General features: G+C 41.2%; 1 protein-coding gene across 7 annotated transcripts in view; it reads left to right on the top strand.

Annotated features, from left to right (window-relative positions):
* Positions 1–23,117, top strand: part of LOC111157405 (family with sequence similarity 192 member A) — a 35,103-nt gene that overhangs the window by 2,006 nt on the left and 9,980 nt on the right. For 3 of the 7 annotated variants that reach the window (XM_022518783.1, XM_022518789.1, XM_022518785.1), the window contains exons 2-6: positions 7,729–7,870; positions 8,413–8,511; positions 8,917–9,038; positions 14,173–14,306; positions 22,190–22,254. In XM_022518783.1, coding sequence (XP_022374491.1) covers positions 7,744–7,870; positions 8,413–8,511; positions 8,917–9,038; positions 14,173–14,306; positions 22,190–22,254 — 547 coding nt within the window. In that variant the 5' untranslated portion in view covers positions 7,729–7,743. Of the gene's footprint in view, positions 1–155; positions 186–4,005; positions 4,435–5,915; positions 6,013–6,796; positions 7,301–7,728; positions 7,871–8,412; positions 8,512–8,916; positions 9,039–14,172; positions 14,307–22,189; positions 22,255–23,117 lie in introns of those variants that run through there. The other 4 variants (XM_022518787.1, XM_022518784.1, XM_022518786.1 and 1 more) reach the window with 4 other exon arrangements.

Here is a 23,117-nt window from a genome sequence, read left to right as displayed (position 1 = left end):
CTTCTTTTTTTTTTTTAAGATTTTATTTATTTGACAGATCACAAGTAGGCAGAGAGGCAGGCAGAGAGAGAGGAAGGGAAGCAGGCTTCCCGCAGAGCAGACAGCCCGATGTGGGGCTCCATCCCAGGACTCCGGGATCATGACCTGAGCCGAAGGCAGAGGCTTTAACCCACTGAGCCACCCAGGTGCCCCTAATGTCTGTGTTTCTTACTCCCTTTTTATTTTTCCACACTACATCCTGGATAACTTCTTCTTCGTTAAATCTCAGTTTATTTCTAATCTGTTATTACACTGAAATCTTAAATTCAGTTAGTGCGTTTTTTGGTTTCTGAGGTTCTATTTGGTCCTTTTTCAGATGTGCCATGCCACCATGTTACAGTTTCTTATTCACTGCTGTTAATTTTGAGGCCTGGTTTTTATTCTTTAAACACAGTAAGCGTTGTTTTAGAATCTATGTGTGCCAGTTCCACTGTGTGAATTCCTTTTGGGTTTATTTCTTTTGCTCATTATTCCTGCTTTTTTTCTTCCCACTTCACCTTTACTTTGATGGTTTAGTTCTTTGGGGTATTGGGTTAAGATGGAGAAGGAGAAGGGTGCAGACTCTGCACCTTTTGTGAACTCCTGGCTTTGACTTTTGTTTCTGTTGCTTCATAAGGGCCTCAAAACAGCAGTTTTCAAAGTCATCGTCAGAGAAATCCTCAGTATGAAAGCCAGTTTGAATATTGGGCTTAATTTCTGGTATCAGAAATTTCTTGGGTTTTGGCCATATCTTTTACTATCTGGTTAATTTCTGTGTTTAAGAATTATTTAAAAATTTCTTCCAGATTTTGTTTGTTTTTATCATAGAGGTAGAGGATTGGTCTCAACTACCTAGCCCACTGTTTCTGGAAATGAAAGCCCCCCACCTTTTTAAGATTTTTTGTTTATTTGACAGAGAGATCACAAGTAGGCAGAGTGGCAGGCAGAGAGAGAGGGGGAAGCAAGCTCCCTGTTGAGCAGGGAGCCCAATGTGGGGCTCGATCCCAGGACCCTGGGATCTTGACCTGAGCCGAAGGCAGAGGCTTTAACCCACTGAGCCATCCAGGCGCCCCAGAGAGAGAGAATCTTAAGTAGGCCCCAAGCCCAGCGCAGAGCCTGCAGGGCTAGATCCCAGAACCCTGAGATCACCACCTGAGTCTAAATCAAGAGTCCCACACTTAACCGACTGAGCTGCCCACGTGCCCCAACCCCCTTTCATTTTGATTTTTGGAATCTGAAATTTGTGATTTCAGGGAATCTTGAGTTAAAGATCATTTTTCTCTGTATACCTAAAATTTTCACCATTGTTCCCTATGCAGTGTCCCAGCCACTGTCAACGTTAAGCTTCCCTGGTGCTTTTTTTTAGTCTTCCTTCTGTGAACTCCTCAGTGCTTAGCTTCTGTTCATTCTCTTAATAGCATTTAACCTATTCTTCTTTTCCCCAAATTGCTTACATGCCACCTTTATCTCTTTTTTCTGAATGTAAGTTCCTCATTTGCTAAAAAGTAGAGTACCCCCTGAGTACCTCACACTCTGTGCCGCTTGTACATGATAGGTCACCTGTCAAGATTGACCTCAACAATACAACTGAATGAGTTAGTTGGCCTTGTATGGCTTTTGTAATGCAAAGCCTTTCCCCCCTTATATTTGGTCTTAGGAGTTGGACAAAACCTAGTGGCAATTGGAGGTGTGGGGGGAGTAATTTAGTGTGGTTTATGTTCCAAAGCCAGCCTAGCCGGTAAAACAGTGTATAATCAGAGCTACTTTCGAAAATCTTTTTGGGAGGCATCATATTGGATGTAGGTATACCCGCACAGCAAAATTCCAGCATGGCCAGGTTTTTCCTCCAACTTTGAAACAGGTGCTGTTTTTCTTTAAGTCTCAGGTGAAGTAGCTGGTTTGCTTTTAGGAGTCATAGTGTGTTAAAAAAAAAAAAAAAAAAAAACTAATAGAATCGTACATAATGAAGGAAGTGCTTATGCACTAACTAAGAGGGTTACATGGACTGGAGAACTGAGGATCAGCTAAGGGAATTGGTATTTTATGTTCTCTTTTTCTTCCGGTGCATATAGATAAATTCAGGGTAATTGCACGTATGATGAGACTGTTCTTGTGCTATGGAAAGCTCATGGTATATATAAATTTATTTAAAAAAATTTTTTTATTGTGTGTGTTTTTTTAGATGCCTGGACAACCAGAAGGTGACTACAGATTGCTCTTTATAATAAACATTTTTAAATATGAATGAAATCGCATATGCTGTACGCAGATGTTTAGATTCTTTTAGCCTCCTCTGCTGCTGGAGTATGTTTAATAAGCCTTAGTGTTAGATTGAAGATTCCTTTGTCAAGTAATAAATGCTAGTAGTGTTCCCTGTTAGTAGTTGTCATGCTCTGAAGTTTTAAAATGTATAGGGAGGGGCGCCTGGGTGGCTCAGTGGGTTAAGGCTTCTGCCTTCGGCTCGGGTCATGATCTCAGGGTCCTGGGATCAAGCCCCTGCATCGGGCTCTCTGCTCAGCGGGGAGCCTGCTTCCCCCCTCTCTCTGCCTGCCTCTCTGCCTACTTGTGATCTGTCAAATAAATAAAATCTTCAAAAAAAAAAATGTATAGGGAAAGCCCTCTTGATCTGAATTACTTTGGCCTGGTAGAAGTGACTTCCGGCCAGAAAGCTATTTGGAATAGAGTTGAGTTTGCCAGATGGCAAATTCCTCTTAATTGCTGTCCTGCATTTTGAAGTCCCATGTGACTTAAACATCAGGGTAAAAATGTTGGAAGGGCAATACTTAAGTATATTTACTGATAAAAGGAAAGTAGATTGGCCTATTGTTTTTCTACCCAGACAGAAGCCTTACAACACCATAACACAGAAATTCGATCCCCTCTGGTGTATTTTTATACTACTGTCTGTCTAATGTTAGAATTTGGAGGGAGTAGTGGCCAGTGATGTAAACACTTAAGTAGTCTGCCATCACAGAATTCAGTTCCGTAGGAAGCCAGATCTCATTAACTTGTATCATGGCATTAGGTAAATGGAATAATTTTTCAACTCAACAATAACAGTTACTTTGGGGGTAGCAATGTAAGCTTTCTATCTTGTATAGCATGCTGTGTAAGACACTGAGCCCGTTTTGTAGTAATGGCCAACCTTTCAAAACATTTTGAAAGCTTGTGTCAAACACTGTGCTAAGTGCTTTGTGTGAATTACCTTGTTTATCCTCCCAAAAGCTCTCTGTTGTGCGGGACTGTTTTAATCCCCACTGGGGAGTGCAACCTGTGGATGAGGGAACCAGGACTCTGAGGACCTAAGTGACTTGCCAGGGCATACAGCTTGTAATTGGCAGGACCCAGGCCTCCGGATTTCAGAGTGTAGTATTTATCACTACCTGTGCTGCCTGGTGTAAGGAGACCATCCCAGAACGTACTCGTTATACACTGGGGGGGGCTGGATTAGGTCATAGGGAAAGGCGTGTGGAGTGAAGCGTGCTTCTTGGCTGTGTGTATTTGACAGTGACCTTTTGACTCCCAAGAAAACCTGAATATTTCTGGAGAAGGAATATCCTGAACATTAGCCAGAATACTCAGGAGTGTGGCCCCTTGTTCATGAACATTTCTGTCCCTGTCTCTGACCTCTCCTAACACAGAAAGATGACCAGATAGCCAGGAGTGCCACTGGTGACATGGAAGGCAAGGAGGGAATGATGGTTGAAGCACCAGGGAATGAGGACCTGTGGAAGATGTGTAAAGTCTAGAAAGAGAGGATTGACCAGTGCAAATTCTAATGTTGCCCCTTTTATTTTTTTTTATTTATTTAAAGATTTTATTTATTTATTTGACAGAGAGAGAGAGATCACAAATAGGCAGAGAGAGAAGAGGAAGCGGGCTCCCTGCTGAGCAGAGAGCCTGGTGCAGGGTTCCATCCCAGGACCCTGAGATCGTGACCTGAGCTGAAGGCAGAGGCTTAACCCACTGAGCCACCCAGATGCCCCTAGTCTTGCCCCTTTTAAACTCACAGAAATTCATTATAATTAGGTTGGCCTTCTAGCTTGTTTTATTTTGAGATCAAGGGGATATAAGGATTATAATACTAGTTGTAAAGAGCAGACTTTCCTAAGTGTTCATTAATTTTGACTTTGTGTTTTCAGGAAGGCCTCCCTTTGAGAGCAGTAGTTTCTCTATCAAATTCTAAAGCCCTTGTCTTTCGGTTTCCTCTTTTCAGTATGCTTCTATGTTTATATTTTCGGTAACCATCTCTGATTCCTGGTTTTGTCCCTGTGGTGTGAAAGATGGTTCATAGTTAATAGCACAGACTCAACTCTTGGGGTAGAAGTTGAATTCTAACATGTAGGAGAAAAAGATTGGTGAGAAAGAGAATAAGAATTTCTTGGAATCCCATATGTTTATCTTTTCCCAAAATTGGTAAGTTTTGGGAAGATGGTTATTTCTCTAGAGTTTATATTTCAAATTCAAACCCTCTGCACATGTATCTTGAAGGCTTTGTCCCTTGAATTTCAGGGATCTTTGTTAAAGTTAAGTGGAGGTAGGTTCTTCCTTTTCCAAAAAATTCAGCAGGCCGTAAAAATTAATGATTTTATTTTCTTAATTTTGAGTTATAAGAATAAATCAGTCTGCATTCTTATATAGATGGAAGCACATGAGATTCTAGTTTTTCTTCATTTTGGCCTACTAGAACACTTTTTTCAGTATTAACATATATGTATTTTTTCATTTATTAAAATGTACAATGAAAATGAAGAGATGCATTTAATAGGAATGCCATGACATTGTCATTTCCTAATATTTATTTCCCAGGTTTAAATCCTGCGCACTCTGTTCACTGCTTTGAGACACTATTATTTTTCTCTATTTCATAAGATTAAGAGAACTAGGGATGTTTGGCTCAGAAAAGTGGCAGATTAGGAGGAACGTGGGAGTTGTCTTCAAACAGTTAAAGCATTTTTGGGTTGAGAAAAGGATTTGGCTCCTTTTCTGTAGTCCCAGTGGATGGAACCTATGTGTGGAATTTATAGGGAGACACATTTCAATTTGGTTTAAGGATGAAATGTTCTACTGGTCTGATCTACTTAGGGAGTCAGCTGCCTGGGAGTGAGTGCATTGGTCCCTGTTCCAAAGTTTTAGAATATGGGTTGGATGAAAATCTGGGAATGTGTGGTAGATTCATATGTTGGATGGAAAATCATATTAGGTGGAACATAAGGACCTGACCCTCTCTGAATTACTTACCAGGAAACAAGGGTGAGGGAAAGAAACAGTCAATTTAGGGTGAGGGGGGAGAGCTATAGCCAACTAACAGACAATAAGAAAGGGGTACATCGAGAGTCCAGTGTGTCTCTCCCATTCATGAGAGTCCCAATTTAAGACACTTAAGAATGCGTTGGCTCTTGTTTCATAAAAGGTTATTCTACAGAAGTTGAGGGCTTTTTGGCATGGTTAGCAGAGACAGAATAATTGTGTTTCTGTAACAGGCCTCTGGCTGGAGACATTGAATGAGGCTAAATCAGAGTGTCCAGGTTGTGGGCTTTAGGTGGAAACAATAGCTTCTGCCAATGAATTTGGTTTTGTTTCTAGTAAATTTCAAAATTCTCTCTCGGAGTTGTTATATTCAACTAAACTTTAGCTGCAGTGGGATTTAGGCTAAAACTATTGTCTTGTTCGGAACGTTTGGGTTTGTTTTCTCAGCTTCCATTTTCCCCTTTATTAAAATGTCTACATGAACATTTTCAGCCTGAAATTTGGTATATGAAGAAAGCTGAAATTAACATGTCCTTCTTTTCAGCCGGGTTCCCAGGTTTCTGGGGAGGGGGCTGGTGAAGTGGATAAGAGTATGACTTTTTTATGTCATACCTGGATTTTGTTCTCAGCTCTACCATTTACCACCTTTTATTACCTTAGAAGAGTGACTTAACTTCTCTGGGCTCCCATTTCTTCACCTGTAAAGAGACAGTATTTCTCACAGATCAACGGGAGCATAATGAGGTACTATACATAAAAATGTGTTTAGTACATGATAAGAGGCTCAGTAAAATGGCAGCTATTTTATTTTTGTGCTGTCAGTAGACTTTTTTTTTTTTTTTTTTTTTGGTAAGAGAGCAAGAGTGGTGAGGGGAAGGGGAGAGAGAGAGAGGGAGATAATCTTAAGCAGACTCTGTGCTGAGTGCAGAGCCCAGCGCGGAGCTTGATCCCACGATCCTGAGATCATGACCTGAGCCAAAATCAGAGTCAGAAGCTTAACTGACTGAGTCACCAAAGCGCCCCAGTGGAGACTTATTTTTGTTACTAGAGGTCATCTTGGAATGGACATTGAGTTGTGCAGAGTATTTGCTTGCTCGTTAGGGTGTAATGCTATGAATAATATGAGTAGAGAGTTAATTCCACATTTCTTCAAAAGGAAAGAAATTAGCAAAGAAAAGCAGAAAGGCTTAAAAAGAGTAATGCACACTCTATTATTATTTCCTTCTCCCTTCTTTCTGAAGAGAGGTTCAGGTGGAAGTATCTAGATTTGGGATTTGGGAATCTTGTGCATCAAGATAATGCATAAAGTGGCTGAGGTCATGGTGGGAGTGAGAAAAGAGAAGGACTGGAGATAGACTTTTTTTTTTTTTTTAAGGATTTTTATTTATTTGACAGATCACAAGTAGATAGAGAGGCAGGCAGAGGGACGGGGGGAAGCAGGCTCCCCACTGGGCATAGAGCCAATGTGGGGCTTGATCCCAGGACCCTGAGACCATGACCCAAGCTGAAGGCAGAGGCTTAACCCACTGAGCCACCCAGGCGCCCTGAAGATAGACTATTTAATGGCATAGATTTGTAGCTCACAGAAAGGAAGGTCAGGAAAGAGATGGAGGACTCAGTGTAGGCTGGTGCAGAGGACATTGAATCTGAAGTTGGGAGGTCTGGGCTCTAGTTTCACTTTCTCCATTTGGGGTTTTGTGTGCCTTTAGGCATATCCCTTTCCTGCTATACAGACTAGACTTCATCTCCAGGGCTCCTTGAATACCTGAGTTTTTCTATTCTGAATCCATTTGGAAACAATAACATGCAAATGGAGATGGTGGAATGTTCCTGAAACAGGAATTTCAAGAAGGAATAATGTCGGAAGTCACAGAAATAAAAGAAGTGAGATCTGAGAAAAAGATAGGATGCCTGGGAGGCCAATTTGTCTAGAGACGAACCAAGAAATATTTGCAGTGTTGGACTTACTATGGAACAGCACGTGATGAGAATCATTCCAGGTCCTCTTGCTGACTTCATAAATAACATAAAGGTTAATAAAACTGCCTGATACATTAAGAAAAATGTAATCATGTGCTTCACCAATGATCTATAAATTAAACGACTAGAAGATTTCTTCAATTCAAAGTTGAAGGGAATTTTGAGGTAGTCTGTTGCTAGGTGAGACAGAGTTAAAGCTCCTTGTTTCTCTTTAGAATTTTTTTTTTCTTTTAAAGATCTTATTTATTTAATTGACACAGAGTGAGAGATCACAAGTAGGCAGAGAGGCAGGCAAAGAGAGAGAGGGGGAAGCAGGCTCCCTGCTGAACAGAGAGCCTGATGTGGGGCTCGATCCCAGGATCCTGGGATCATGACCTGAGCCGAAGACAGAGGCTTTAACCCACTGAGCCACCCAGGCACCCCTCTCTTTAGAAATTTAATTGCAGTTCTCACTTAAAGTGTTTCATTTGTTTTTTGTAGACCTATTGCTCCATTATGGATGGAGGGGATGATGGTAATCTTGTTATCAAAAAGAGGTTTGTGTCGGAGGCAGAACTAGATGAACGGCGCAAAAGAAGGCAAGAAGAATGGGAGAAAGTTCGAAAACCTGAAGATCCAGAAGGTATATGGGCTTATAGTCCAGCATTCAACATAAAGATCTCTAATCTTCCTAATAGCCCTGCAGAGTAGGTACTTATTTCCTAACTTTGGAGTAAGGGGGACTGAGGCTCAAAGGGGTGCAGGAACCCACATAAGGCCTCTGTGGCCACAAGCAGAACCAGGGTGCTCACTGTCCACTCCACTTGCTGCCTTCCAAAAGATTCTGCTAGTCCCTTCTGTCTATACAGGTGGATATAGGATCTGAGTGACTGAGAATGTGGCTAGTGACTGAGAATGTGTAGGGTGGGGCTGGCCCCCCAATCCAGTTAGCGCGTCTCAGGCTGTGGGCCCTCTTGACATTGGTAGTTGTCTTTGAGAACTACTGGCCCCTCTCTGAGCTCCCAAGGGAAGCCATGGGCTTTGTACTATTTTTGTGTTATCCTTGCCCTCAGATCGTGCAGAGACTTGATCTTTAAAATCCTTTGTGCTTCCAAAATAATGTGAAAAATTCTAAAGTATGTACTTTTTCTTCTCCCTCCCTTCTCCCCTCGCCCTTCCTTTCAGAATGTCCAGAGGAGGTTTATGACCCTCGGTCTCTCTATGAAAGGCTGCAGGAACAGAAAGACAGGAAGCAGCAGGAGTATGAGGAGCAGTTCAAATTCAGTAAGCTTCCGAAAACAGTCCGACACGCCGCAGGGCCTCTTCGATGCCTTTTGCTTCATGCGACACTTTTTCCAACTAGCTATGGAACTGTCTTGATTGTCTAGTCTCTAGACGTTCATTTGGTGGAAAAGAGACAACCTTCTGCTTTCTAGACCACATTGAGCATTTTTGTTTAGAGCTCAAGATACCCATTTTAATTCTGTGCTGATGTCTGGTAATGGGAGAAGTGCCTTGGTTTTATGCCATGTTACCTCTCCAGAAGCCGAGGTGTTTACACATTCTTTCTTCTAATCCTCTAAAAGATCTGCTATTTGTTAAAAAAAAAAAAAAAAGGAGAAAGAAAAATCTTATTTGACCGTTTCCCCCTTAGCTTGCTAAGTGTTCCTTATTTGGTTATTTCCTCAGAAAACATGGTAAGAGGCTTAGACGAAGATGAGACTAACTTCCTTGATGAGGTTTCCCGGCAGCAGGAGCTCCTGGAAAAGCAACGGAGAGAAGAAGAACTGAAAGAACTAAAGGAATACAGAATATCCTTTGTACTTTGAGAGAAATCTGTACGGTGTCCCTTCTTCTCATCAACGTCTATGGATTTGAGTTTCTTTTTTTTTTTTTTTTTTTTTTTAATTTTTAAAATTATTTATTTATTTGACAGAGATCACAAGTAGGCAGAGAGAGAGGAGGAAGCAGGCTCCCCACCAAGCAGAAAACCCGATGCGGGGCTCTATCCCAGGACTCTGGGATCATGACCTGAGCCGAAGGCAGAGTCTTTAACCCACTGAGCCACTCAGGTGCCCCTGGATTTGAGTTTCTTCACAAATCGAATGAAAATAAGGTTTTTCTGCCCAGTGACCCCTGCGTTTCCTTTCAACACTGGTGTCCCTCTGACTGAATTACCGGAAGTGATTTATGGGGTTATGTTGCATGTGAGTCTGTTGCATTCAAAAGTCTAGATCCTTTAGGATTAACTAAAGGCCTAAATCCTAATAGTCAGTACCCGGGTATTTTTGCCTTGAGGGATTAGACTCTGAAACAGATGGGCAATGCAGAAAACTCATCCAGGGGAGAAATTGGCTTCTGAGTTTTAAAAGGAAATGTTTAGCAACTCTCCTTTGTCCTTATTAGGACCTTCCCTAGAAGTGTAGCCTGGTCTGTCCCCACAGAAGGGTAGAGAAAACAACAAAGATGACTTAGGTTTGGCTCAGTGTTGCCTTTTTCTCCTCTGCTTGCATTAAATAGGCATCCCATCTAGAACTTGGCCGAGTCCGAATTCTCAATTCTGTGTGCCACACCCCTTGACTCATCACACTGCCCTTGCCCCCACATCTCTTCTTTTTCTGCTCTTTCCGATCTCAGTAACAGCACTCCTATGCCCCCATGTGCCTGGGCCAAAAACTACTTCCAAAATGTACTCCAGATCTGTGCAGTTCAGCTCCCTCCGTGCTTCTTGGGACCACTGTGACCACCAGATTAGTCTCTGCTTCTGCTCTTGCCTGCAACAATCCATTCTGCAGACAGCAGTCAAAAGGAACATTTGAAAACATATGTGGAATTATGTCACTTTCCTATTTGAGACACTAGTGGCTTCCTGTGGCATTTAGACTTAAGTTAGACTTAACCAGGCCCTGCACAGTTTAGGCCAGTCCCCCTTCCTGTTGTGTTTTGAACTCACTCTTTCATATTCACTAGACTCCAGCCTATCGGTCGTCCCTCTCACACTGAGCTTTGTGATTTCATTTCAGGGCCTTTGTATTTGTTTTTTGGTCTGGAATGCTCTGCCTTCAGATTTTATAAGGATGGCATTTTGTAGCACTTGGGTGTCAACTCACATCTCCTTCCTCCCAGAGACCTTCCCTAGGTACCCCATCTAACATTTCACTGAACCATGTCACTGTGTATGATGTCACCTTTATTTATTTATTTATTTAAGATTTTATTTATTTGACAGAGAGAGAGAGATCACAAGTAGAGAGGCAGGCAGAGGGAGAAGGGGAAGCAGGCTCCCTCCCCACTGAGCGGAGAGCCCGATGCGGGGCTCTATCCCAGGACCCTGAGACCATGACCTGAGCCGAAGGCAGAGGCTTAACCCATTGAGCCACCCAGGCGCCCCTGATATCACCTTTTAATAGTAATTTTCACCATCTGAAAATCTCAATTTGCTTACTGGTTTCTTTGCCTCTTTACCACTAGAATGTAAGATGCATAAAAATAGTGACCTGGTCACCACTGATTTCCTTAATGCCTGGCATGTAGGTTCTTATTGTATATGTGAACAAATTAATGAATGACTCTTAGGAGAGGTTAGTGAAGCCACCACAGCTTTTTTCCTATGAGAATGCTTATTTGACTATTTCAAGCTTGTATGTTGAATAATCTCACTAGTGTGATTGAATAGGCTTTACCTCTAAAAATGAATGATACAGCTGCTTGTATGTGCTAGTTGGTATTTTTTTTTTTTTTTTGCAGGGAGCATGTAGTATGTCCCATTAAAGAGTTATATAGGAGGGGCACCTGGGTGGCTCAGTGGATTAAGCCTCTGCCTTCAGGTCAGGTTGTGATCCCAGGATTCTGGGATCGAGCCCTGCATCGGACTCTCTGCTCAGCAGGGAGCCTCCTTCCTCCTCTCTCTCTCTGTCTGCCTCTCTGCCTACTTGTGATCTCTGTTTGTCAAATAAATAAAATCTTAAAAAAAAAAAAAGAGCTATGTAGGAGAAGGTGTGGGCTGATTCTCAGGGATTTGGTTTAAATCAAGGTGACTGATAGTGGCTGAGATAAGGGGGCAGCATGGGTGCCCCAAAACCTGCTGTGAACTGATAGCAAAAGACATGGCTTCCAGTCCCAGAGTTCCTAGTGGAATTTGGCATGACACTGAAGATCGGGAAGTCACACCTCAATCCCAGCTGCTGGATTGAGGCTGACTCTTCTGGAGCTCCCCTCCCCTCCTACCCTCCCTGGTGACTCCAGAATAATAGTGTGCATTGATGTTTGTAGGGGGGGGGGGCAGAAAGATGGATTGAATTGTGTCAGGCTCCAGACTTTTTCCCCAGGAAACGTATTCAGGAAATACGTTAATTATACCAATCACTAGAATAATGTCTTCTTTTATGTGCTTAATTCGGCAGCTTAGCAAATAAGCTGCGTCTCCCAAAGCAGCGTTCTGGGGAGTAGTGTTGGTTTGGTGTGAATGTGCAGGGCCCCTCAGTTTTCAGCAAAGGGAGGAGTAAGTAGGGCAGCAGTAAGGGGGGAGAAGCTTTCCTGCCCTGCTGACATTACAGCACAACATTGGGGAGGCCCCAGAGGTGTTGGATTTTCTTGGAAACTTGGTAAGTTCTGACTGTCTAGCACTGGACAGCGTTCTAACCCACTGATGCATAAAGCAGGCCTAGGTAGCCAGAGACATGTCGAGATGGAGGAGATGGAACTGAAGGGTTAGCTGTTTGTTTCTTGAAGCTCTAAGTCAGGAGCTGGTTCGATCGTTATAATAGGACACATTTTATGATGTGATACTTGTGAAGGCAGAGAAGCTGTGGTTTGTGCCGTAGAAACAGAACTCTTGTTTGCTTTAACAATATTATATGTGTTAAGAACTATGTAATTTTTAAAAGTGCCTCATCTAATGAATTCTTTGATATTTTTGAGGGGTGGTTGTGTTTTTAAAGCACTTTAGGGGGAGAGGAACTTAAGCATAAAAATGGCTTATGCTTTGGCTATGGATCAAAAGTAATAATTTAACCCCCCCATGTCCCCCAAAAAGAAAAGATTAGAGGCTTTTTTTTTCCACTTTAAAAGAATAAAAAGTGAAGTGCTGGTTTCTGCTTGTGTCCTACTATTATAAAAATGCATGTGTTTTGTTGTTAATTTTTTCCATTTTTGTTTTATTTTTCAATATTAAGAATTCTGTAAGACTTTATCCCTTACCAATGGAGTTGCAGGTAAAAATCTGCATGCTGGGGGTTTTTGTCATTTGGTATTAGAAGGACAAAATGTGATTCTTTCATTTTTATTCTAGAAAACCAAACGTGTAATGTTAACATATTACCAGCTTCCATGTTGACTTTGAAACCTGGTTTCAGAAACACAGAATAGTACTAAGCATTTTGCATAATCCCCATGAATACTGCAAATATTTAAGGTAACTAGTGCCTGTAAGAACAGAGTTAGTGCCTGAAGCGTGATCAGAATGAGAATTTCCTGAATTCTGGTACCTGGTTTTCTTAGTGCTCTGCCCACCTGCTTGGGCTGATAATACCTGCTTCTTAGATTTCTTGGTCACTAGATGTCACTATTGTTCCAGCAAGGCACTGCTACCTCTTAAAGAATTGCACCACATTCAACACTTAAAATTCTTGCCTAATGGATTGTGAGAATATGAAATGGAAGGAGGGGAAGGGCTGGTGGAGAGAACAGAAGAAAGTGACAGACCTTGACACCCAGCGATTGGTCTCATGCCTGTAAGGAGTGAAGTTACAAGTGAACTGGTTATACTTTATTTTTTTTCAAAAGATGTGTTTATTTATTTTAGAGAAGGAGAGAGAGTGCACATGCGACCATAAACAGGAGGGGCAGAGGGAGAGGGAGAGAGACTCTCAAGGTCTCAAGGAGCGAGCTCCAGAGAAAGCATGAATAGGGGGAGAGGAAGAGGGAGAAGCAGGCTCACGGAAGAGTAGGCAGAAGACGAGGCAACTTGATGCAGGGCTTGATTCCAGGACCCTAGGATCATGACCTGAGCCAAAGGCAGATCCTTAACCGACTGAGCCCCCCAGGTTCCCCTTGTTGCACTTTTAAAAACATTTTGGTTCATGTGTTGTATATGCACTGGGGTTTCTCATTAAGATCACCTTGAAGAGAGGGGCGCCTGGGTGGCTCAGTGGGTTAAACCTCTGCTTTCGGCTCAGGTCATGATCTCGGGGTCCTGGGATCGAGCCCTGCATCGGGCTCTCCACTCAGCGGGGAGCCTGCTTCCCTCTCTCTCTCTCTCTGCCTGCCTCTCTGCCTACTTGTGATCTCTGTCTGTCAAATAAATAAATAAAATTAAAAAAAAAAAAAAAGATCACCTTGAAGAGAGGTTTAAAACCATTTCCTGGGCCTCTGGAGGTCCTCATTCAATAGATCTGAGACAGGGGAGGGACTCTGTTTTTTAATGAGCCTTAAGGTGCTTCTGACGTTGTCTTGTACCAGCAGAGGAATCCGTCTTTGTGGTGTCCAAAATTGAACGCCACTGATGGTCCTAGGACATTCTGCAAGATTTGATTTTATCCTTGAGCAAAAAAAGCAAATACTTAAAAATTTTCAGGGAAGCCACATTTTTTTCTGTGACTTTTGTATTTCTTAAGATCTTTGTTTACCCCAGCAAGCTGTGGCCCTGTTTTGGGGGAGGTTTTCTGACTGTAATTCAGATTTTCACTGAGATTCAAAGGGGAAAAGTTTGCTTTTCTGTAATATATTTGGCTTGATTTGCCTTCTTCCTCCATGGTTACCTTCATTTTTCTTCAAATCAGCTGGGTATGATGGGCAGAATAAAGAGGAAAGAGTATTGTTTTTGATATAAACAGACTAAACATTACATGGCAGACCGGAAGAGCTAGTGGATTATGTGTCTCCCCTTGACTTACCATTGTCCTGCTATAGCTCTTTTTGTTTAGTTTGACCCTTAACCTCTAACACAGTAATCTCAACAAAGTTGGAATTTCTCCGGAAAACAAGAAGGAGGTGGAGAAGAAAGTGGCTGTGAAACCCATAGAAACCAAGAACAAGTTCTCCCAGGCCAAGCTGTTGGCAGGAGCTGTGAAACATAAGAGGTCAGCCAGCACTCACACGACTTCAGTCTCCCTTTGACTGTGTACTCTGAAATGCCACTTACAATGGTAGCCGGAACAAACGGTTACCTAAGCGGCAGTCTTAGTGACATTTCTTTGGTAGCCCTACCGTTCTCTCCCCCTCCAGATTTGGTGTGTTCTGTATTCTTGGAGGCTTGTCTCTGATCATTCAGCAGGGTAACAGCTACTCTTCATTGGGCACCGGGTCATGTGGCAAGCATTGTGTTAAGTGCTTTCCATTGTGTTAATGATCTTAACTCTTTCCACAAGTCTACGTAGTATAGGTTTAACTGTTAAAAACCTTTGTCCAAGGTCACAAAGTAATAGGAGAGGTGGACTTCAATGTTTGAGCATCTGTTTCTAAGCAAATGAGATAGCGAGTTGTGTGAAGGGATTTGGGTAAGGTGTCATGGGAGCAGGGAGGAGGAAACCCATAGCTCCCTGGGAGGGCGTTAGAGGGGGATGTTGACCAGGTAGATGACTAGGGCTTTGACAGGCAGACAAGGGGGAGAACATCCTGGGCAGCGGGAATAGCAGCTACAAAGGCACTGTGGCCTGTGAGACCATGGAAGCTGTGACTGTGGCACAGACCTGACTGGGCTCCTTGCTGATTGATGTGGGGTGGCGGCACGGCCTAGAGGTTTTGTAAGTTCTGTTTTAGTTTTGCTCCTCCCTGCTAAATCCTGAAATGGCTCCAAAGTAATGAAATCTGGTTGTTTCAATTTGACCGACGATACCATGGATGCAATAATGTTACTCGTTAGTGCAGTCTATTAGGAAAATCAATATGGCAGCCAGCCACATGTTTTCAGGGGAGTGCCTTGATGCACTGTTGTGGTTTGGTGCCCCATCCGTCTGCTGCAGATGTTCCTAGGAACATTACTTCCGTATAAAAATGTTGTCATGGTTTAGCGGTGCAGGGGAGGAATAGTAGTAACCTGAAAAGGGCCAGTTACCTGAGCCATGAATTATTCCTTTCAAGTTTTTCGTGGGAGGGGCAGGCAGAGGGATAGGCCGGGAGAGAAAGAACGTTAAGCAGGGTCTACACCCAGCGGGGAGCCCGATGTGGGGCTCCATCTCTCAACCCTGAGACCATGACCCGAGCCGAAATCAAGGCAAATGCATAACTGACTGAGCCACCCAGGTGCCACTCTTCCTTTTAAGTTGACAGAAGCTTTCATGCCTGGTCCAGTGTTATTTCGGGATTTGGTTCTGGGTCGTTTTACTGGACTTCTCCAAAGTGGACAGTTAGATACTTCTCAGCAGTGTCTTGCTGTTAGCAGAATAAATGTTAGGACTGCCTCCCTTACTTAGTCCTTAGCTCACCTTTTATTAGATCATCATTTATTGTTGTTTTGTGTGGCAAGATGCTAAATGAGTCTCCTGGGGCAGCACTTCCTCATCTACCCAGGCTTGGGTTTATTAGAATCACCCAGGAGTTTGTTAATGTGAATTCTAGGCCTCTCACTAACTCTGGTTCATTAAGTTTGAAGTGAGCTCTTGGAGTCTAATCTTTGAAATCGCATGGATGATTCTGGTGCTTGTGAAAGAAAGTCTGATGGCGGTGTGTGCCTAGGACATGATCAGCTGACTGAGCCAACCTCTGTGCTCCCTTTTCCTACCCTGCCATCCTCACCCCATGTTTCCAGATCTGCTTGGTCATTCTGCGTGTCTTTACTTTTAGTAGTTTGGGGGTGTGTGTGTGTGGGGTGGTTGTGTTTGGTTTGGTTTCAGCTACCTATATAGGTATCCCTAAATAGTATAATGGCTTCCTTGGTTTTGAACTTTATAAAAATGATTTCATTCTGTATATGATCTATGAATTTGGTTTTTCACTCCAGTTGTTTCTGTGATTGAAACAATTTTGTGTGTGTGTTCACATATATATAGCTGTAATTCATTCATTTTCCTTGTTGCATGATGGTGCTTTATATGAGATACCAAAATGTGTCTGTTCTCTTGTGGATGCGTGTTTGAACCATGACAGATGGTGTTGAAAGGTCTAGGGCATGCTTTGTTATGTATGTGCAAATGTTTCTCCAGAGCTCTGCTGTCCAGTATGATAGTCCATGGCCACCTATGGCTATCTAAATTCAAATTAATTAGAACTAATTTAATTAGTTCTAATTTAAAATCCAGGTTCTTAGCCACACTAGTCACATTTCAGGTGTTAAATACCCACTGGAATTAGTATGTGGCTAATTGCTGCCCTACTGGACAGCACAGATACAGCGATATATAATGATTTTGTAAAATACTGTCTCCTTGTGGTCCTAATTTGCATTTCCTGGTAACAAATGTAGCTGACATATTTTGTATGTTGATTTACCATTCCTATGTCCTATTATGTGGAAAGTCTGTTCATATATTTTGCCATTTTTCTACTGGATTATTTGTATTTTTCTTAATGGTTAGTAGGTTTGTTTTTTTTAAATATGGCCCTGACTTTTTTCTTGCCATTTATATCTTTTCTTTTTACTTTCATTAGTTAATTTTAAGGTGGTCAGTTTTTTGTTTTTGTTTTGTTTTTTAAGTAGGCTCCACTGCCAGCATGGAGCCCAACATGGGTCTTGATCATGACCCTGAGATCAAGACCTGAGCTAAGATCAGGAGTCGGATGTTTAACCACCTGAGCCACCCAGGGCCCCAGAAGCTAATTTTCTAGCAACATTTACTAAATATTTCTACCTTTCCCCAGTGACCTTCAGTGTCACCTCTGTCTTAAATCCTTGGGTTTGTATGGGTGTTCCTTGTTTCTGTCCCTTGGGTCTGTTGGACCAGTACCACTCTGTAATTATTGTAGTTTTTATAAAAAAAAAAAAATCTTGGTATCTGGTAGGACAAGTCCCCTTACATTTTTCTCGGAGGTGTCTTGTCTACTGTTGACCACTTTGTTCTTCCATATACATTTTAGATTTTGATTTGTTAAAATTTTAGATTTAGATTAAATTTTAGATTAAGGTCTCTAAGTTTATTGGGATCTTACTAAATGGGTTGATGAATTTATGGAGAGAACAGATCTTTATGGATGTGAGTCCTTCTACACATGGCATATATCTACATTTATTTGTTTCTTTAATGTCACTTGATACAAGTCTTACAGATTTTTTTCCAAAAGGTTGTATTTATCTTTTGTTAGATTTATTCCTAGATGTTTTAGATTTTATTTTTCTGCTGGTTTATAAAAGTGCAGTTGATTTTGGAATATTTACATCTAGCCACTCAGCTCTTACTAACCTGAGCAGTAACTCTCTAATAACTCTTACTAACTTTTATCCGTGGATTCCTTTGAAATTTCTATGTAGAGAGTCACTATCTGTGAATAATGACAGCTTTATTCTCTTATACCTTTTAACTTCCTTTTTTTCTTTTAAAGAATTTATTTATTTATTTATTTATTTATTTGATAGAGCACAGAGGAAGTGGGAGAGGGAGCAGCAGACTCCCCACTGAGCGGGGAGCCTAATGTGGGCTCAGGACCCTGGATCATGACCTGAGCCAAAGGCAGATGCTTAACTGACTGAGCCACCCAGGAACCCCTGATTTTTCTTCTTTTTTTTTTTTTTTTCCATATCTTACTGCACCAAGCAATTACCACCAGTAAAATGTTAGAAACAATTATTGTGCACATTCTTTTTATTTATTTATTTATTTATTTATTTTATTTATTTGTCAGAGAGAGAGAGAGAGTGTGAGCACAGGCAGATAGAGTGGCAGGCAGAGGCAGAGGGAGAAGCAGGCTCCCTGCTGAGCAAGGAGCCCGATGTGGGAATCTATTCCAGGACTCTGGGATCATGACCTGAGCCGAAGGAAGCCGCTTAACCAACTGAGCCACCCAGGCGTCCCAACTGTGCACATTCTTGTTTTAGACAGAGCATTTATAACTTTTCACCATTAAGAATAGTTATTGTTTTTGTTTTTTCAGATCTCTTTTATTTTTATTTATTTATTTATTTAGCTCATGAAGGCTTTATTACAAATTGTCATATTGTAGGTTGAAAAATGAACTTCAGACGCTGATCAGATATATTTTAGTAGTTTAAGGAAATTATGTTCTTAGTTTGATAAGGTTTTTTGTAGCCACAAATTATTACATTTTGTCAATTTTTTTCTGCTTTTGAATTGGTGACTTTTTTTTTACTCTGTTATGGTGAAAAATTTAAGGATTTTTCTATGTTGTATTCCTGTGATAAAACTAGCTTGGCTGGGGTGCCTGGGTGGCTCATGACCTGCCTTCGGCTCAGGTCATGATCTCAGGGTCCTGGGATCGAGTCCCACATCGGGTTCTATACTCGGCAGGGAGCCTGCTTCCCTTTTACTCTCTCTGCCTGCCTCTCTGCCTACTTGTGATCTCTGTCAAATAAATAAATAAAATCTTTAAAAAACAAAAACCAAAAAACTAGCTTGGCTGTGATGTGTTATTTTAAAATTGTTTTGGCAGGGCGCCTGGGTGGCTCAGTGGGTTAAAGCCTCTGCTTTCGGCTCGGGTGGTGATCCCGGGGTCCTGGGATTGGGCCCTGCATCGGGCTCTCTGCTCCGTGGGGAGCCTGCTTCCTCCTCTCTCTCTCTCTCTGCCTGTCTCTCTGCCTACTTGTGATCTGTCAAATAAATAAATAAAATCTTAAAAAAATAAAATAATTTTTTAAGTTGAAGTATGATTAACATACAGCGTTATTAGTTTCAGATGTATAACAATGATTCAGCAATTCTGTGCATTGCTCAGGGTTCTCTATAAGTGTAGTTACCAAACATTATTACAATCTTATTAACTATAATCTCTATGTTGTGCTGTATTATAATTATTTTTAACTCCACTGGGTTTGGTTTGCTAATATTTTGTATAGGTTGTTTCGTCTGTGTTCATAAGTGAGACTTGGTCTCTTCCCTCCCCCCTCTACTTTTTCTGATTTTGATATGAAGATTAAAAGTAGCTTCATAGAAGGATTTAGGGAGTGTTCTTTTTCTGTTCTCTGGAGGAGTTTGTGTAAGATGGTAATGTTCTGTTTTGTGAAAATTTGGTAGAACTCCTCCATATAATAATTTTGGTCCCTGCTTTTTAAGATTTGGGATAATAGGGCTATTTAGGTTTCTTCATGTATTTTTTTTTTTTTTAAAGATTTTATTTATTTACTTCACAGAGAGAGATCACAAGTAGGCAGAGAGGCAGGCAGAGAGAGAGAGAGAGAGAGAGAGGAGGAAGCAGGTTCTCCGCTGAGCAGAGAGCCCGATGCGGGACTCGATCCCAGGACCCTGAGATCATGACCCGAGCCGAAGGCAGCGGCTTAACCAACTGAGCCACCCAGGCGCCCCTCTTCATGTATTTTTTGAGTCAGTTTTATTTAGTTATGTTTTCTGGGAGTTTGTCCATTTTGTCTTGTTTCACATGCATTTGCTAAAGTTAGTATTTTTTTTTTCTGATTGCAGCTTTATCTATAATTGTTCCCTTTTTCATCCCAGATATTGATGGATTATTTTATTCATATTTTGGCTAGTTTCTTAATTTCTCCTAACTTCTTTGGGATATTCTTTACTTCCCTCAAGTTTATTCTCTTATAATTTCTGTTACAAATGAGTGTCAGATACCTAGCTAATTAATTTTCAGCTTTTCTTTTCAATTATAGGCACCTAAAACTAATTCTTCCTCAGCTTTTATTGTACACAATTATGTATTTCCAGCTATTTTTAAATATCCATTATGGCTTCTTCTTTGACTCCTAAATTAGAAACAGTTTTTTAAAGTTTCCAAACATATTGAGGTAACCTAACTATATTTCATAGGTTCTAAGATGAACCTTCCCCCCACACACATTTTTTAAAATAAAGATTTATTTATTTATTTATTTATTTGACAGAAAGAGAGATCACAAGTAGGCAGAGAGGCAGGCAGAGAGAGAGGGGAAGCAGGCTCCCTGCTGAGCGGAGAGCCTGATGCTGTGTTCAATCCCAGGACCCTGAGATCATGACCTGAGCCAAAGGCAGAGGCTTAACCCACTGAGCCACCCAGGCGCTTCCCCTCCCTACCTCCACATTTTAACACCTTATAGCAGTGGTGTCTTAAGAGTCTGTGATACGTAATACTTGTCTTTTGTTGCTGATTTCTGCCTTACTTGCATTGTGGTTTATATGTACTGATTTTTAAATTGCTTTAAACTCGCTTTGTGACCCATTCCTGAGGTTAATATTTGTGAATATTCTAAGTGAGCTTGAGAAGAATCCGTGTTTTGCAATTGTTCTGGTTTTCATGTAGGTAAAACTAAAGAAGCTTGTTAATTGTATTGTTTAAATCTGTGTTTTTACATCTTTGTCTACTTGCTTTCTCAGTACTTGAGTATTTTGAAATCTCCCATTATAGTGATGTTTTCTTGATTTTTCTTCAGAATTCTGTTGTATATATATTTTAAGCTCTTTAATTAGGAGCATACATGTTCAGAATTGTTGTTTCTTCATAGTGAATTAAAATGTTTGATTATAAACTAACCTACTTTATGTCTTACAATGTTTTTGCTCTTAAATTCTTTTTCCCTAAAATTTTAATAGGTAGCTCAGCCTTCTATGGGTTAGTATTTGCTTTGGTAACTCTTTTACTCTTCTTTTGTTTTCAGTCTTTCTGGGTCTCAAGTTTTTGTTTTATTTTTGTTAAATTTTTTGGTGTGTCTTACAAATAGCTGGTTTTAAATTGAGGATGTTGATCTTGTTTTACAGGTAGGCTTGGATTTTTTAGCATTTTTTTTTTATAGTTTCTGCTATCTTAATGTTGTCATTTTACCTTAAAAATATTTTTTCCTCATACTGTTTTTTAAAAATTACAAATTTTAAAACCTTTTGTTCGTTTTCTTTCTACTAGTTTCTGTGTTCTGTTTTTGGTGGCTAAATTTGCAGCTTACCAGGAATACTTTGCAAAACCTTAAGTTAAATAGCTATCTTACTTTCCTACAAAATTATACATGGACCTTAGAACTTGGAGCTATAATCACGTCTTCCTTACATGCTACTACTGCCCAGGACTTAGTATGGTCATGTTTAACACACAAATTAGATTGTATTTGCCGGTTTCTTTGTTCACTAACCCTTCCTTCTGTGATTACGGCCTTCTTTCTGAGATCATTTCTTCCTAGTTGAAGTGCTTTTTTTTTTTCTTTTTTTGACTGCCCTCAATATTAGCAATAATGGTGGAGCTGGAGGTATGATTATGCCTTCTCTACGCTACACAGCAGGAGAAATACATTCTTTCGACATTCAGTGAAGATCTTTTGGCTGACTTTCAGAATCTCTAGCATGTCACTAAAGGAGAGATTTCTGTTAATCTTTAAGAACTTAACTAAATTTTTGTCTTTTGTGAATGTGTCCACATACTCCTGCAGTCCATCTGTGGTTCTAACCAAGATGAATGATAAGGACAACAAAGAATCTGAAGTTTAGGTGATGCTTGAAGATACAATGCTCCACTCCTTGAATTGGCCAGGGGTTTAAGTTGTTTTTATAACAATAATGTAACTGGAAGGAGATTAAGAACCTGAATGAAGACTTTTCATTTCAGACCACCCCTTTGAGGCTACCTGAGACCCATATAAATGGTTATTGGAGCTCCTGATTCCTGAAGTTTTATTATTTTATTTTTTTTTAAAGATTTTATTTATTTATTTGACAGACAGAGATCACAAGTAGGCAGAGAGGCAGAGAGAGAGGAGGAAGCAGGCTCCCCGCCGAGCAGAGAGCCCGATGCGGGGCTCGATCCCAGGACCCTGGGATCATGACCCGAGCCGAAGGCAGAGGCTTTAACCCACTGAGCCACCCAGGTGCCCAATTCCTGAAGTTTTAATCCCCAAGATTGGACATAGCTCAAATTACCGTATTTTTTGTTACAGCTCAGAGAGTGGCAACAGTGTGAAAAGACTGAAATCGGACCCTGACCCAGATGACAAGAGTCAAGGTAGGTGGCAGCTTCCATTTCACTATTTATTCATAATACACGTGAACCATAGTACAGGGCTGGGCTGCATTGTATCTGTGAAGGAATGCATGGATCTCTAAGCAAGCTTTTTTCTACCAAGCAGGATTTACACCCACGAGTATGTCAGCTGTCCTGCCGATCAATATGTTAGAAACCCAGTGGAATTGATAAATGACAATAGTGATCCCCCAGAAGTGCTTCCATAGACAAAGCCCTGGTCATATCACTCCTGCTCACAAAGGGTTTCTCTCAGTCTCCCCCAAATGTCAGGTTTCTTGATTTCACTGGCCGGCTACCAGTGAGAGGTAGAATGCCTGGCTTTTGCTGATCTTGGATTGGATTGAGGCTAAAGGCTAATATAGTTTCACAGAAGTACACTTTCACGGGTGGTTACTTGTATGCAATCAAATCTGGCACTGTATTAAGTGGCACAGAGTAGTTGGAAGTGAAGGTGAGTGTTCCTGAAGGCTGGATCAGGGATGAGAAATTCAAGAGTGTTTTTAGTTCTACCTGTGACCCCCTGTGGGATTGAGATGGTGTGCTAAATTCAGTGGGTCATCTCTAAAACAGGGCTTACATTTATTTCTCTCTGAAAAAATAATGGATATTTTAAAATAATGTATTGGCCAAGTAACTGCAATTTATTTATTTTTAAATATTCTATTTATTTATTTGACAAAGAGAGGTCACAAGTAGGCAGAGAGGCAGGCAGAGAGAGAGGAGGAGGCAGGCTCCCTGCTGAGCAGAGAGTCTGATGTGGGGCTCGATCCCAGGACCCCGGGATCATGACCTGAGCTGAAGGCAGAGGCTTTAACCCACTGAGCCACCCAGGTGCCCTGTAA

This window comes from Enhydra lutris, unplaced genomic scaffold (assembly GCF_002288905.1).
Source record: "Enhydra lutris kenyoni isolate GAN:26980312 unplaced genomic scaffold, ASM228890v2 scaffoldscaffold54, whole genome shotgun sequence".
Classification (NCBI taxonomy): domain Eukaryota; kingdom Metazoa; phylum Chordata; class Mammalia; order Carnivora; family Mustelidae; genus Enhydra; species Enhydra lutris.
The sequence above is the reverse complement of the archived record's forward strand: the minus strand, read 5'-3'. Positions and strand labels throughout refer to the sequence as shown.